This window comes from Pongo abelii, chromosome 2 (assembly GCF_028885655.2).
Source record: "Pongo abelii isolate AG06213 chromosome 2, NHGRI_mPonAbe1-v2.0_pri, whole genome shotgun sequence".
In the NCBI taxonomy this organism is placed as follows: domain Eukaryota; kingdom Metazoa; phylum Chordata; class Mammalia; order Primates; family Hominidae; genus Pongo; species Pongo abelii.
In genome coordinates this window covers 18,442,646-18,458,137 of record NC_085928.1, presented here as the reverse complement: position 1 = coordinate 18,458,137, position 15,492 = coordinate 18,442,646, and the positions used below count along the sequence as shown (strand labels likewise).

Genomic DNA, 15,492 nt, shown 5'->3' with positions numbered 1-15,492 from the left:
CTTAACCTTATTAAAATCATCTGACCAACAAATATATACCTTATTTCCTCCTTTCTAAATTAAGAGGAAAAAAATCAGTAAAGGAAAGAGCTAGAGTATTTGGAGAAGAAATGTCATTGAGGTCACTCCATGGACATGATTTGGACCCCTGACATCATTTTAACAGCGGGGTTTGGGGATTTCCATATACTGTTTTTATGTCACTTGCCTGCCTCCCAAACAACCCCCCTACTTTAACAAGCAGCAGCTGCTCATCCTTCTATCACAGACGTGCAGCCCCTGAGCTTCCAGAGTAGCTGTCCCTGCCAGCTGTAAGCAGGGAAGTCAGAAGCATAGAAATGAAGAAGCAACCAAAGCTCTGCCCAAGATAGAATTTCAAAGCAGCTCATCTTTCTTAGGAGACCTGCCAAATAGGTTGGCCCTGACTCATTAAAGAGACAGGCAGACCCATTAACTCTATGGTTCACTTGTCCTGCTGTCCGGACTGCACTCAGCCTGCTTTCCTGTCAATCCACATAGGTGCTATCTCAGCAGAGGGGACTAACATTTATCAAGCAGCTATTGTTTTATGTTATCTTACTATACCTATTTTTTGTTTTAATAGAAGAAGCAGGCTCAGAGAGGCTAAGGAACTTGCCCAAGGTCACAAAGCTAGTCAGTATGTGAATAAGGATTAAAGCCTAGGTCAGTGTGTCTCTGAATTATATATTCTCTACAGTATATTAATAACATCCTACCAGGTACTTTTGGGAGTTTACATGTCTGCATATACAAGCTCATCTATTGCTGCTGGAAATTTGAGTACGTTGCTAGGGTGGCATACATGTCAGAGAATCGTGGGTGCATGTAATAGTGACATTACACTGCAGTAATAGTGGCCTGCAGTAATAGTGACATTGATGCCCACAGGATAGGACCTGTGATCAGAACACAACAATGAAAAGTTGTGTCTTGTTTAAGTCCAGATTTGATAGAAAAGGAAAGAAAAAATGTATTGTCTGTCAAAATGGTATGTTCTTATAAGGAAATACACAAACATGAAGGCAGAACACAATAAAAAACAACTGGGAAAGAAAAAAGGAAAGAAACAGAAGTTTTCTCATTTGTTGAGCTGATTCAATTCAATAGGCATTTATTCAGGACAAACTATGTGTTCCAAGAACAGGGGATATAAAGATGAATAAGACAATTATCACTTCAAGAAACTTTCAGTCTATCCCGGATACTGATTCAGAAACTGTAATCCAATAAAATAAGTGTACTTAGGATTCAAAGAAAAAACACTTATGAGGGAGCAAATAATTCAATCCGTAGGGACTTTTACTATACTGCTATAACCTAACTAAAATTCATGAGGTTGGGGGCGTGATGGCTCATGTCTGTAATCCTAGTATTTTGGGAGGCTGAGATGGGAGGATCACTTGTGCCCAGGAGTTCGAGATCAGCCTAGGCAACATAGTGAGACCACTGTCTCTTAAAAAAATATTTTTTTCACGAGAAAACATCACAGGGAAGGTGACTTTTAATCTGGTCTAAAAAGATGAATAGGTTTTCCCCAGCTAGAGGAGGGCATTCCAGGAAGAAAGAACAGATTGTAAAGTCAGTCCCAGAAGTAAAACAAAATATGTGGCATATTCTGGTAACAGAGAACAGCTCGTTGTAGGTGAATCAAAAGGAGCAGCAGACAAGAGGCAGGCGAGGCAGGTTGGGGCCAGCTTATGAAGTCACCAGAGTCAACAAGTGTGGTCATGAACGCAGCCTGGTTTTCAAACTGTTTGTTACTGGTCCATGCTGGTTCATGCTGGGGTAAGGACAGAAATTGTGAGTTTAGACATTTTTTATAGCAATTTCACAGAGAAACTATGGCCTTTGAACTAACAAAAATTCTGGGTTTGTATAGCATATTTTAAAATCTGTATGGATTTCATTTTCCTAGTGTTGGGTCTGTGATGAATTGAGGGGAAAAAAGCTGGTTCTTCACCACACACAGTTTGAGAAACACTGAGCTTGCGGTTAACGCTTTCCTAGCATAGATACTAAAACAGAACAGAGGCATAATTTTATGCTCTGGACACATAGTGTCACGTTGAACTTAAGCAGACACTATTGGTTGTCTTCCATAGCCATTTCCCCTTTTTCTTTAGTTTATGCAAATCTAATTTTGCTTGGGCAATATGTTAAGGAAAGTGGGCTTTTCCTCAAGTTGCCAGAGCCTGAACTAAGACTGGTTGAAGCCAAGCACAATATCTCATTCCCCTTGATAGTGATTGGCACAAAAGTAGACCTGTGAGCAATGAGATGTAAGAGGAAGTACGTGGGGGAACTTCTGGGAAAAAGTATACTCCCTGATAGCAGGCCTACCTTTCATCCAGGCTTGAATAGTTGTGTGACGATGTAATGCCTGAAGTTACCATAGTCATGAGATATGATATGCCTAAGGATGAGAAGGATAAAGAGCAGAAAAATAGAACAAGCCTAGGTTTTTTTGTTTGCTTGCTTTTTTAAGACAGGGCCTTGCTCTGTCAGCCAGGCTGGAATGCAGTGGCACAATCACGGCTCACTGCAGCCTCAGTCCTCTGGGTTCAAGCGATCTTCTCACCTCAGCCTCCCAAGTAACTGAAACTACAGGCATGTACCACCATGCCGAGCTAATGTTTTTATTTTCTGTAGAGACAGTTTCTCACTACGTTGCCCAGGCCAGTCTTGAACTCCAGGATTCAAGCAATCCTCTGGCCTCAGTCTCCCAAAGTGCTGGGATTATAGGCATGAGCCACCACACCCGGCCAAGGCTAAGTTCTTGAAAGCACCACTGAGCCACTATCTCAAACCAGGAGCTTTTAATTCCCAAACTTCCTAACAGGGAGGTAAATTACTTTTCTGTATTGCTTGTGTCAGTGTAGTTGGGTATTCTAGTGCTTGCAGTTGAAAGCATCCTAATTCAGATCTCCCTAAGGACAAGTCTTCAGGGAACAGTTCTCTGAACATCTGCTAATTGTCTTATTCTATAAAAACTGAACACCAGAATTATTATGCTCTACCAATAATTTTCCTTCTAAAGTTTGAGTAAACTATGAGAGGAATTCCTCCTATAAACTCAATTTGACCGTTCAGGGTGACCTGTTAGGTGAACAAGATAGTGTAGTGGAAATCTGGTTGTCTATTCAATATCCATTTACCTCTTCCTCAATTGTGACGGAATTTGTTTTGTCCAGATATCAAACCTGCACATGGATCTAAGCAGGGGTGGGGTGGAGGGGGTCGGATCTTGTGTAAGCCAATCAGCATAAGGTATTCTGTTGATAACTATTACTGGTCCATAAAAATACATATAACCTAATTTGGCTCAATCAGACCTTTAAAAAGGGGACTAGGACTAAGAGTCCATGCCCAGGGAATGGTTTCTTTCTCTTCCGCTGGACTTTAACAAGCAAGCACATGACGGGCTTCATCAGTCCTGGACGAGAAAGATCTGAGATGAAAATAACTTGAATCTTGGATGAAATCAGTGACCCTATGATATCATCACATCTAGAGCTGACTCTAACTGGACTTCCAGCTATGTGAGTTTTCCTTATGAGGATTTTCTATTACTTGCTATCAAAAGCACCATAATCGACAGAGGGAACATCTAGCAGTTTTTAATACCTAAAGAAATAAACATTGGGCATAATCACACATGCACTGTTTAGGAAAGCATCTTGGAATATCCATCATACCACTGAGCATTCAACTTTATATTTCTACAGTTTATACACATATATCCACTAGACTATAAGCTCTTTGAGGGAAGAGTCTATGTCTTACTACTCTTTGACTACTACTCTGTATAGCTGGCATATAGTATGTCCTCAGTAAGTGATCAATCACATAGCCTCTCATCTTGAAAAACGTATGTCTGATTCACACATGAATTATCAACACTAGGGCTGTTCCCTGCAAATAATAGGACTTCACTAAGTATGCATTAAGTGAATTTATAACTACAAATACATGATGTTTATACTGGATAACTAGTACACCAAAGAACACTGGGCTTCAACTTACCTTGCAGGTTACCAGCTATTGGATCAGGGTGATTTCCTTAACCTCTCCAAGCACCTATACTCACCTGTAAAATAAGGATCATGGTTTTTCCATCACATCATAGGTCATATTAGACCTAGGAAAGACATAGTATTCCCAAGATAGGCCTTACTTAAGGATATGATCCTGTTTTCATCAACCTTCAAGTCAAACATTTCAAGGTTAGACAAAGGGGGGACTAGAGAGAATAGTGTGAATATATCCGTATTGAGTTGTCATTATTGTGAAGAGCAAGGGCTTAGCAAAGAGGTGCATTAGAATGTGGTTGTTACCCACTAGGAGGCCAAGTTCTTCATTTTTCAAGTGACTGTGGTGATATCTCTTTTCATTATTACCGAAATGCTGTACCTCATCTTTGGGAAGACTTAAGCACTAGGAAAGGGTGGGCAGAGGGTCTTGTGAGATGTACTTTTAAGTGTTGCAGAGGCCAAAAAGGGTGTTTTCAGTTCCCTTACAAATCAGGCAAGCATACCAAACTGCCAAAAGTTTAAAAAAATTGTGTTGCTCAGAGATTAGAGAAATCAGTGCTCTCAGACACTAAGGTGTAAATGGATATTTTTTTTTCTAGAGATCACTTGGCAGTCCTCACTCAAAGCCTTGAAAACATGCATGGCCTCTGGCCCATCCTTAGCTGAGTGATTAGTAAAGGACACTTGTAAAGACTTTCCATAAGGAGACTTCTATTGCAGTGTTATCAGAGTAGCCAAAAAGAAAAAAAAAAAAGAAAAAAAAGTAAAAGGTGTACACACACACACACACACACACACACAGAGAGACAGAGAGAGGTGAGAATGTTATCAAAGAGAGGTCCTATTGTAGACTGATGGGATTTCAGATTTCTTCCTTATTATGTTTCCATTAAAGCAACCAACAAAATAAAACAAACAAAAATTCAGAATTTAGGTTATCTGACATATATCCTGTTCCAGACTGAGACCCAATTCCTAGAATGGCATCTGACATACAGAAGGCACTCTATATGAAGTATTTGTTTAATGAATGAATGTCCAAATGTGCAAAAAGAAAAAATAGGGTATTGGTTAAATTATGGTAAGTCACAGATGAATTTATACATAGTCAATACAAATGACACCATAGACCTATACTCACTGATGGTAAAATACATTAGGGGCAAAACATGATAACGTTATAACCTCATTAAAAATATGTAGCATAGAAAAAATTTTATTTTTGTTTTAAAAAATGTATAAAGGCATAGGAAAAGTCTGGACTAGTATATATCAGAAATTAACAATGGGTGATAAGGTTATTGATTTTTTGTTTTCTTTTTTGTAGTTCCAGGACATATTCAAGCAGAGTTTAGATAACCACCTGCCAAAGATCTGTATTGGGTGGGAAGTTGGTTCATACCTGTCTTAATTGTCCAAGATTCTATTCTTCACCTAGATTATCTCTGTAAATCATGAAGTGCTTACTAAAAGTATTATATCCAAATGAATATTCAAGTAAAAATATAAACAATAAAATAATAGAGACTGCTAATAACAGTGCTAAATACTGTGTATACATCATTTTTAATTAGTACTGACAATCTTGTAAGTTAGGTATTACTTCCATACCTGCTTTTTTTTTTTTTTTTCCAGCTGAGAAAAACAGACCCAAAGAAGCAATGCCTTGCTTGAGGTCACATAGCCAGCTATTGAACCTAAGTCTGTCATACATCAAAGCCATGCTCTTAATGAATTAGGAAAGAATCTTAAGGAATCATCTGATTCAGCTCTTTATAAAGGAGGGACTTTTCCCATCACACAATGACACATGAACATTACATATCCTATTAATTATGTTCTCAGTATCTTTTGTTCTTGAGATTTTAGACTCAATGTACTTACAAGCAGAATATGATCATACTTCATTAGCCCATCAGCAGCTACAAGGATGACAAGGTTGCTATACTAAGGAAATCACACTCTGTTCAACTCTAGGCATCACCATGGCATAGCACTGAGCTGTTTGATTAGTGACGTTTAGTACCAATTCAGTCTCTAGCCTAAGCCAGTTTCTAATTAATAAGAGACAACTGTCTACCCTGTAGGAACGAAACTTAAGATCCTAGTCTATTTTAAAATGTAACTACCCATGTACAGATTCATAATGCCAAACAGTTGAGATCTTCCAAGCCAAATCACCCTAATCTGGTCCAAAATCTAAACTAACTTTTCCAAAAGACAGCTAGTAAAGAATAACAATAATGGTTTAAATAATAAGACTAAAGGCTTGTTCTTACCTTTAAGAAAGTTAAAAAAAAAAAAAAAAAAAAAAAGAGTGTTGAATGAGATGATATGGCTACCACACTGATTCTGAATTGGTAAAGGGTTATTTTACTTCTATGCACCTAATTCTGGAGATTTCATTGGTTGAGATCAGTATCTGCTTTCTCCTTACAACAGATATCCAGTGTTCCCAGAATGACATAGTAATAAGAACATAAGAACCTTATGTTACAAGATTTGTTGCTATATATCCTTTGGGGGAAAAAGCCACGTGAGCAAATGAGGAACACAAAAAAGAAACACAACTGAAGATCTTCCACTAGTAATATTTTACTTTTTTCTTACAACAAATTATAAATACTTTTTCCACATATCAAAGTTCATCAAAGAACTCCCAAAATTAATCTTCTTCATTCTTCAGGAATTATTTATTCACACAGCACACCACCTACAGAAAAATATTTATTTTAGAAAGTCAGATTTCAAACATCATGCCAGATCTATGGAGTCAGGGAATTAAGACCACTAGAAATGAATGCCTCAGATGAGTAATCAACTAATTGCCAGAATTATTCCAAATCAGTCATAAAATTCAAAATCAACATTTTAAAATTCTAGGTTTGCCTAACTAAAAACATCAGTGAAATTATTCATATTGTTTACTCTTTAAAAGTTTTTGAAGTAAAAACTCTCTCTGCGTGTATATATATATAATACATATGTGTGGGTGTTTGAGAAATACTTATTTCTCAAAAATATCCTCCAAAAAAGGCTAAAGCAGTTATTTTTACAGATATTCAAGAAACAAGACCTGCAAACCCCTCTTTGCTGATTCAAGTATGCCTGGCGAAGATCCACAAAGTAGAAGGCAGAAGGTCAGCTCAGTACCCAAGGCACTTCCTGTGGAAAGTTACTCACTTAATCCCAAAGGCAAGATAAGGGCAACCCTTTAACATTCATTTGGAAAAATCAAAAAGGGAGAGTAGCATAGACAGGGTTGCTGATCCAGTCAAGTCAATATCAGGTTTCTCACACCTCTCCCAGTGCCTATCCCAGAAGATTGAGAACAACGCTAGGAAGGTAATTAAACTGGGGTAGCTAACTCTTCAAGTCTAATGCAAATATTTCCCTCATTTAGCTGTTCACTTCATTTGGTTTAAATAAAGATAAACCACATCAAGATACAAACATCTAAACTCCTTTCTAAAAGGTTCAAAGGAAGAATACATTTATAGAAAAGTTTGGAAAGATAACCAAAAACGAAGCCATTCAACCTTTCAATTATAGCAGCCCATAGCATTGTTACCACTTTTGCGACTGACTACATAACAAAAGGGGCTATGTGGTGGAAGACCCTGGATTTAAACCTGTTTGGTTATATCTCTGGATGTAAAGTCTTTGACTGGAGGGATAATCTTTCTCCCCTCAGTATTTTCCAGGGTCTTAATAAATATCTGCTGAATGAATAAATGTTTGAATGGCAGAAATTACTCTTTCTGGATTATCTTGGGATCATATTTTCATACATAATCAGTTTTGTGTGTGTGTGTGTGTGTGTGTGTGTACAATTCAGCATATTTTAAGCATCCAACTGTTAAGTTGTTAAACTTTATACTGATTATCACCACTACTCAGTACTAGTCCTTTAATTTCTTCCAACGACTTTAGTCTCCAAAATAGGTTCTTTAGGCTTCTTCTGACTCCTAAAGGCAGAAAGACAGTAGCCATCCATTTCCCCCTTACATTTCTAATGAGGTTCTAGGTTCTTCTAATTACTCTTTTCAGTAAAAGCAGCAGTCATAAAATAGAAAAAAATTGTCTAAAATCACCACCATACCTATTTTTCCTTGAGTTTTCAAGTCTCTGCCTTCGCTACTACTAAATTTTCAGATAAATTTACGCCTAGCATTATCCCTGCTATTCATCTTCAACTTAGGCCAGTGGTTGTTAAAGAGAAGTGCACTTGAAAATCATCTAGGAGTTTCTCAGTCAACAGGGGCAGACCAGGGCCCAAGTTGTGAATTCTGGAAAACATTCTTCAGATGATTCTGAGGTGCACCTCTGGGTAAGAACCACTGGGTGAATGTAGCCTACTTTCAGGTTAAGTATAAAAAATGTATAATAGATTTATTCCTAATCTACTGCACTCGAGGTACAATTAAGATCTACTTAGGAATAACATTAAAATCTACAAAGGTTTTTGAATTAAGGAACTTTCATGATCGTTGCCAGAAAGATCTAAGTTTGCAAAATATTTTTCCTTTGAAGCTATTCTCAGAAAAATGTGATCTAACAGTCTAAGAAATACCGATTTAGGTTAAGTTTATCTTATAGCAATGCAGACAGTTGTGTTGGATTTCACCCTCCAGCCAGTGGCCTGTTTACTGGGTTATATGCAACTGTACATTTCAGCAACAGGTCTTTCTAATTAGCATTCATAATGAGGTTTTAAGATTGAAGATCAAGATTATGTGCAATCCTAAAAATTAATATGTTGGAATAAAATCTCATTAAGTACAAGGAGTGAAGTGTAAAGTGCCTGTGATTTGGAGAATATAAAAATCTTAACTCTAATTTAATTCTACCACTATCCACTCCTAACTTGAGCAAGTCTTTTTTGACTTCACTGTGCCTCCATTTCCCCATGGAGGTTGGGGAAATAGGACACCTGGGACCAATAAGGATCCAATACCCAGTCCTCTTCCAAAAATATTATTACACTGAAAATGAAAAACATGGCAGTTTGAATTCTTAGAAAGGTCCTATATGGATTCAGATTGTTCTTCTTGTAACCAGGATTCAATAACAATCAAGTCATATACTTAACAGACCTCAACTGAATGTCTGCTATCCACAACTCTCAAGGTATGAGCTATTCTGTTCTGGTTTTTACACATGACTTATTTTACATTTAATCATCACAGCAACTCTATGAAGTAGTTTGGGCATGTATTATTGTCTCCATCTTACAGATGAGGAAACCAAGGTACAGAAAGTAAAGGACCTGCCCAAGACCACACAATCAGTTAAGCAGTAGATTTTCTAAGTCTAAAGCTTTTGCATCTTCTTTTACACACAAATGAAGTACACAGACATAATTCTCACTCTCTGCCCTGATAACATAAAGAAAACTATGATATCATACGGTACTTTTGAATATATGCCACTTATAACAATTGTACCACCTTTGTGGTTCAGATGAAGTCCAAGATAAGCTTTTGATATTCCTAAAATTAGCATTTCTTTTTTTTTTAATCACCCCTTTTTATCAAGGCAGGTTCAGCACAAGCCTACAGCTTACGCAACTGACGAGGGAGTCAGATCATGAACAAGGAAACCATGTACAAATGTTAAGGCTGCATCTTTAAAAATAGTTAATAAAGTACACTTATACTTTTTAAGAACACACTCCCCTTCAAATTTACTTATTTTACAAAATAGTTCATTATAGGATTTCTTCAAATAACCATCTATTCTAAAAGCTACTTAAGTATATCATTTACACAACAGTAGATATACTATACTATATATAGAATCACAAAATGTATTACGGTTCTCTTTTTATAAATAATAAGTGAAATTCAGAGGAGTAATGTCTTGATGAAGCTAAATGTAGCTAAAGTTAAAAACATGCTAAACTAAACATCAGGAGAATAAAAATAAAGCCTCAGGACTTTCAGCCTAGACTGTTTTCCATTACACAGTAACTTCTTATCAGCTTGCGACAAGTTCCTTATCCCTCCTTTTTTATAGCTCAGTGAGGAAGACTGGCCATATGTGAAATTCCAAAGAGGCAGGAAAGAGGTGCAAGGGAAAGAAGCCAGGCTCTCCAGTACTAATATACTGGCATGTGGCTTTGGCATTCTCTCTCAGCTGTTATTAAGTTAAAAGTGGTAGTGTGGTGTGGAAGTTAGGGTAGGGGCAAAAAGCAGAGGGAATCAGCGTGGAGACTGAGTCTCCAGTTCTGATACTGCACAACCCACCTTGGGGGTCATTTCATAACCATAAGCTTTAATTTCCTTATTTATTCATTCATTTAACAATCCTCCATTAAGCACCTACTATGAGCCAGGCACTGTTATAGGTAGTGGGGATATGACAGTAAATGAAATAGAAAATTCCTACTTTCTCAGAGCTTACATTCTAGCTGCCGTGAAGCAACACAGATAATTAAAAATATATATAATATGCAGGTGACAGTGTATAGAATAGAGTAGCCACTAGCCACATGTAGCTATTAAAATTTTTAAAAACTAAAAATTCAGTACCTCACTCTCACTAGCCACAATTCAAGTGCTCAACAGCCACATATGGCTAGTGGCTACCAGACTGGTAAGTGCAGATACAGAGCATTTCCATCTTCACAGAAAGCTGTTAGGACAGCACCATGACAGAGTGATGGGGAAGGGATGTAATTTACATGGGGTGTTGAGGGAAAGCCTCTCTAATAAGGAGACTTTTGAAAGAGACCTGAGTAAAGGGGGAGTGGGTCGAGGGGGTGAGCTAAGTTGATAACTGAAGAAAGAGCTTCCAAACAAAGGAGTATCATTTGTTTGTGGAATTGTTGGACACATATCACTTAAGGTCCCTTTCAGCACTTAAATTTGGATTAAGAGTTCCAAGTTCTTTTAAAAAATGGCCTGAGGCCCGCCACCCTGTCTGGGATGTCAGGAGTGCTACTGCCCGACTGCCCACTGTCTGGGAAGTGAGGAGCGCCTCTGCCCTGCCGCCCAACTGTCTGGGAAGTGAGGAGCGCCTCTGTCCGGCCACCCCGTCTGGGAAGTGAAGTGCCCCTCTGCCCGGCTGCTGCCCCGTCTGGGAAGTGAGAAGCGCCTCTGCCCAGCTGCCACCCCGTCTGGGATGTGAGGAGCACCTCTGCCCGGCCGCCCCACCATCTGGGAAGTGTGGAGCACCTCTGCCCAGCTGCCCACTGTCTGAGAAGTGAGGAGTGCCTCGGCCTGGCTTCCGCCCTGTCTGGGAAGTGAAGAGCGCCACGTCACTGCCCGGCTGCCTCATATCTGGGAAGTGAGGAGCGCCTCTGCCCGGCTGCTGTGCAACCTTCCAAGTGTGAAGTGACAGCTTTGTGTGTGATCTTTTCTGTCTTCCCCAACTTTGCATTTTTGACATTAAAGTTTACTTTTTAATTAAAAAAAAAAGGCCTGAGGCTTTAGTTTTATTCGAATAAAGCATGCTACAATTCTATTTTTCAGAAAGCAATACTTCCATGGGATACCCACCCCCTACTTAAAAGCATTTATTGGCCAGGCATAGTGGCTCACACGTCTTAATCCCAGCACTTTGGGAGACCAAGGGAGGAGGACTGCTTGAGTCCAAGAGGTTGAGACCAGCCTGGGCAAGATGGCGAAACCCCATCTCTAAAAAACAATACAAAAAATTAGTCAGGCATGGTGGCCCACACCTGTAGTCCCAGTTACTCAGGAGGCTGAGGGGAGGATCACCTGAACCTCCCAGGTTGAGGCTGCAATGAGCTGTGATTGGGCCACTTCACCCCAGCCTGGGTAACAGAGTGAGACCCTGTCTCAAAAAAAAAAAAAAAAAAGCATTTACTGAAATCCCACAATATTAGAAACAAGGAAGAGAATATGTTTCTTTTAGTTCCTTCAGTCAATTTTCCTAAAGCCATGAGACCTAAAGGATTTTGTCAAACCCTTTCTTAAAAGCTCAATTCTCCCCTTCCCCAATCTGCTAAATGCCTGTCTTTACTGACGTAATTTACTCCCTTCATTGGGAACTGAAAAATCCTGTTTTTTTCAAATTGATACTTAAGCATTTTAGATTAACCAGGTGAACTACCTTTCAGAGAGAATGTAGCCCAATTGCTGCTAACTCTGTAAAGCAATACACAACTTTGAAGCAAGAAGCTTACCATTTCATATTTTAAATCCTAGGGCTCTCATGCATTCCTTGTGGGCCTCAATTAGATGTCCACAGTGTTCTTCTCCTTTCTCGATGATACTATAAAACAAAATGTACTTGTTATCTAAATAGGCATTAAGCACATTATTAAGTATGCATGATAGTGATGGGGAGTGAGACAAAACATGGGTATAATGGAATGTAGCTGGAATTAAAACAAATGCTATTACCTCAAACAGCTTTGTTTTTATTTGATCTTATGATATGTCCATGCCTATGAAGACACTCCACAGATAAGTGATTTTGGGGGGGAAATCTGATAAGAAATAATCACGCATATTAAATATTGCCTCTAGTCAATATCCAAGGAGTAACACTGCTCTATAAAGAAATAAACTGACTGAGTAAAATATTTATGCTAAATGAAGGGCACAGAGAACAGCTCAATTTTTTGCTTATTATCACAGAGAAATTAACTTTCTGATTTTGCCCTACATTCAAACACAACCAAATAAATCTACTTCTAATTACATCAAAAACAGCTGGTAGCCAGGAGACCAAGATGAACACCCCCTCATGATGATCAAAGAACATCTTGCTTGTAAAATTCACAAAGTAAAGACTAGGACTACACAGCTTTATTTCTAAGGCCTGAAAATGTGATTTAGCAAATAATCAAGTTAAGCCCAATTCAATTACAAGGAAAAACTGACTCCTGACTATGGATATTTGGGGAGAACCCATGTGGTCTGAGGCAATCGAGGCAAAAGGAATTTAAAGAAGGGAACAGGTTCTCCTTCCATGGAAACTCTACCCATCCTTCAATAGCTCAAGCGCTGCCTGCAAATGGGAGAGATTGCCTGGGATAGTGAGATCATTGTGAAGATAATAGCTAGCATTCATTGATCATTTATTGCCATGTATACTGTGCTAGGCACTTGACATGGCTTTTATCATTAACCTTTACAATAATACTGGAGGGAGTTTCTTTTATTAGAATCATTTTACAGACACATGAGGCTTAAGGTCACCAAGTTAGTGGATTAAGATTCAAACCCTGACTGTGGATCCCAGACTCTTAATCATGCTGTCATACTATTCAAGGTTCAACAGCACTTACTGTTACCACTGGAACAATTTGTTCAGACTGCAGTCTTTCAATCCTGCCTTCACAGTATTACTTACAAAGTACTGAGGATTAATAAAAGCACTGAGCTCCTACACTTTTATTATCCCATTATAGCACTAATGATTTCTTTCTTATATCTACTATCTGGGAAGACAAAAGGGGCCAGAGGAAGAGATGCACATTCACATTATCTGAGGACGTCCTCTAATGAGATTTGCTCCGCAAGAGAGGCTATATAAAATGAGAACAAACCTGTGGATTGACAATCTAGATGAACTATTCTGAATACTTTGTCCCCTGCGCCGGAGACTGGTTGATTTTCAACTTTTGGTTGCCTTAAAAGGGTTGAAGGGGAACTCTTCAGAACTGTAAGGAATGCACTGTGTCCTACTGTCTCTAAATTTTGGCAGAAAGCCTTAGAAATTACCAGAAAACCTTTCCTGTTTGGTCTTAACAAATCTGTCATAGCCCTTACCACGTGGTATACAAGTCACTGCTATATGTCTCCATTAACTTTAAGCTCCTTTATATCAAGATCCATCTTTATCCATGTCTACATCTTCGGACCTAATGCAGTGCTTAACCCATAACAGATACTCAAAACACATTTGTAGGAAAGAATGAGTGGTTGAAGCTTGCCGTTCTCCTCCATCTCCATCGTTTCCCGGCACTAAGCTACGGGATAAGTCAACAGAGACCAGACCACGAAACCTACAAGGCCCAATAATTATCTCCACAGCGCCGCAATGAGGCGGGGGGGGGGAGAGGGGGAGGCGGTGGACAGACAGGAAGGAGGAGTGGGGGAAGGGGGAAGGCAGAGGGCAGAGGTTAGAAGGCAGAGGGCAGAGGTTAGAAGGCAGAGCGCAGAGGGCAGAAGGCAGAGGGCAGAGGGCAGAGGCCGTAGGGCAGAGGCACCGGAAGGCATAGGCCGCGGCCCGGGGCTCTTCTGCCGCGCCCTCTCCGGCTGCGCACTGACCACGCATCGCGCGCCTTCTTGGTCTCCGGGCAAGCGCAGCAGGGCTTCAGCGGCTTCTTCTCCTGAGACTCAGGCGGGGCAGGGTTTGAGTCAACCAGACCCGGCATCTTTCGCGCCAAAAGCAGCTGTGAGCGGAGATAGCCAAATCTATGCCAGCCTCGGCAAACGCCGATTCGTCCGCAGTCACTTCCGGCAGTCGCTCTAAAAAGTACAGGAAGTCCTGCCTCTCTTTGACAGGTGCGGAATTTAAAAGGGGCGCGTGCGCAGAAGAGGCAAAATTCGGGCCTTAACGAGAGGGTGCCCGTTCAGCGCATGCGTAAGGAGGCCCGCTGAAAGGTCACCTGAACTGTGGTATTTACACTCTAGGACTCTAGGTCATAGAGTATTTGTTAAATCAACTTGGGGAGGGCTCACGAAGAATGAAAGCAGCAAGACAACTGAGAGATCTCGTAACACCCGCTCCTCCCTACCCAATATCGAAACGGAAGCCCAAGACGGTGAAATGATTTGTTCAAGCCAAACAGGAGAAACCACAAGTGAAAGCCAGTTCCTTTGAATAACAGACTAGTTTCCCCCTTTTATTTTATCCGCCTTCTTCCTGATCCCCACACGCTGCAGGCCTTTGCTGTCTTTCATTGACCTATTTAAAAATGAATAGCAAAGACATAGAACCACCGAATCCACAACTACTGGGGGAATTTAAAAGGTCCTCTAACCCCCTATACACCTCCTACGCACATTAAATCCTCAGCTAATTTGCATTTATAGCCCCCCTGCAACTGATTTGAGTTCAGTATGAATTATTCAGTCATATATTCGTTAATATACTGATGAATAAAATTGAAAAATACCATTTCCATAGCATTTCCTCAGGTACATAGGTAAACTGGTGCCCGTCTTATTCCCAACGAGATGGATATAATCATCGGATTTTTTTCCTGCAGAGAATTGTTGGAAACAGGCAATAAACTCTTTTTTATTTTATTTTATTTTATTTTATTTTTTGGAGATAGGGTCTTGCTCTCTCGCCCAGGCTGGAGTGAAATGGCACAATCTTGGCTCACTGCAACCTCCACCTCCTGGGTTCAAGCAATTCTCCTGCCTCAGCCTCCTGAGTAGCTGGGATTACAGGTGTGCACTACCACGCCCGGGTAATTTTTGCATTTTTTAGTAGAGACGGGGTTTCGCCATGC

At 39.8% G+C, this 15,492-nt stretch overlaps 1 protein-coding gene across 3 annotated transcripts; it reads right to left on the bottom strand.

The window, feature by feature from the left end:
• Positions 1–74: 74 nt before the first annotated feature.
• LOC100440422 (cytochrome c oxidase copper chaperone) lies at positions 75–15,137 on the bottom strand. Of its 3 annotated transcripts, XR_008523576.2 has the most exons (5): positions 14,300–15,137; positions 12,205–12,293; positions 4,045–4,108; positions 2,362–2,434; positions 75–1,801 (listed from the first exon to the last, which is right to left on the bottom strand). XR_008523576.2 is itself a non-coding variant. In XM_054551443.2 (4 exons), exons 1-3 carry the CDS (start codon positions 14,404–14,406, stop codon positions 12,209–12,211), a joined length of 297 nt encoding a protein of 98 aa, XP_054407418.1. In that variant the 5' UTR covers positions 14,407–15,137; the 3' UTR covers positions 6,632–6,765; positions 12,205–12,208. The 3 variants fall into 3 exon arrangements, 2 of the variants coding, with proteins under 2 accessions (XP_054407418.1, XP_003776208.1); XM_054551443.2 differs by lacking the exons at positions 75–1,801; positions 2,362–2,434; positions 4,045–4,108 and adding exons at positions 6,632–6,765; positions 13,930–14,034; XM_003776160.5 differs by lacking the exons at positions 75–1,801; positions 2,362–2,434; positions 4,045–4,108 and adding an exon at positions 6,632–6,765.
• Between the last annotated feature and the right edge of the window lie 355 nt (positions 15,138–15,492).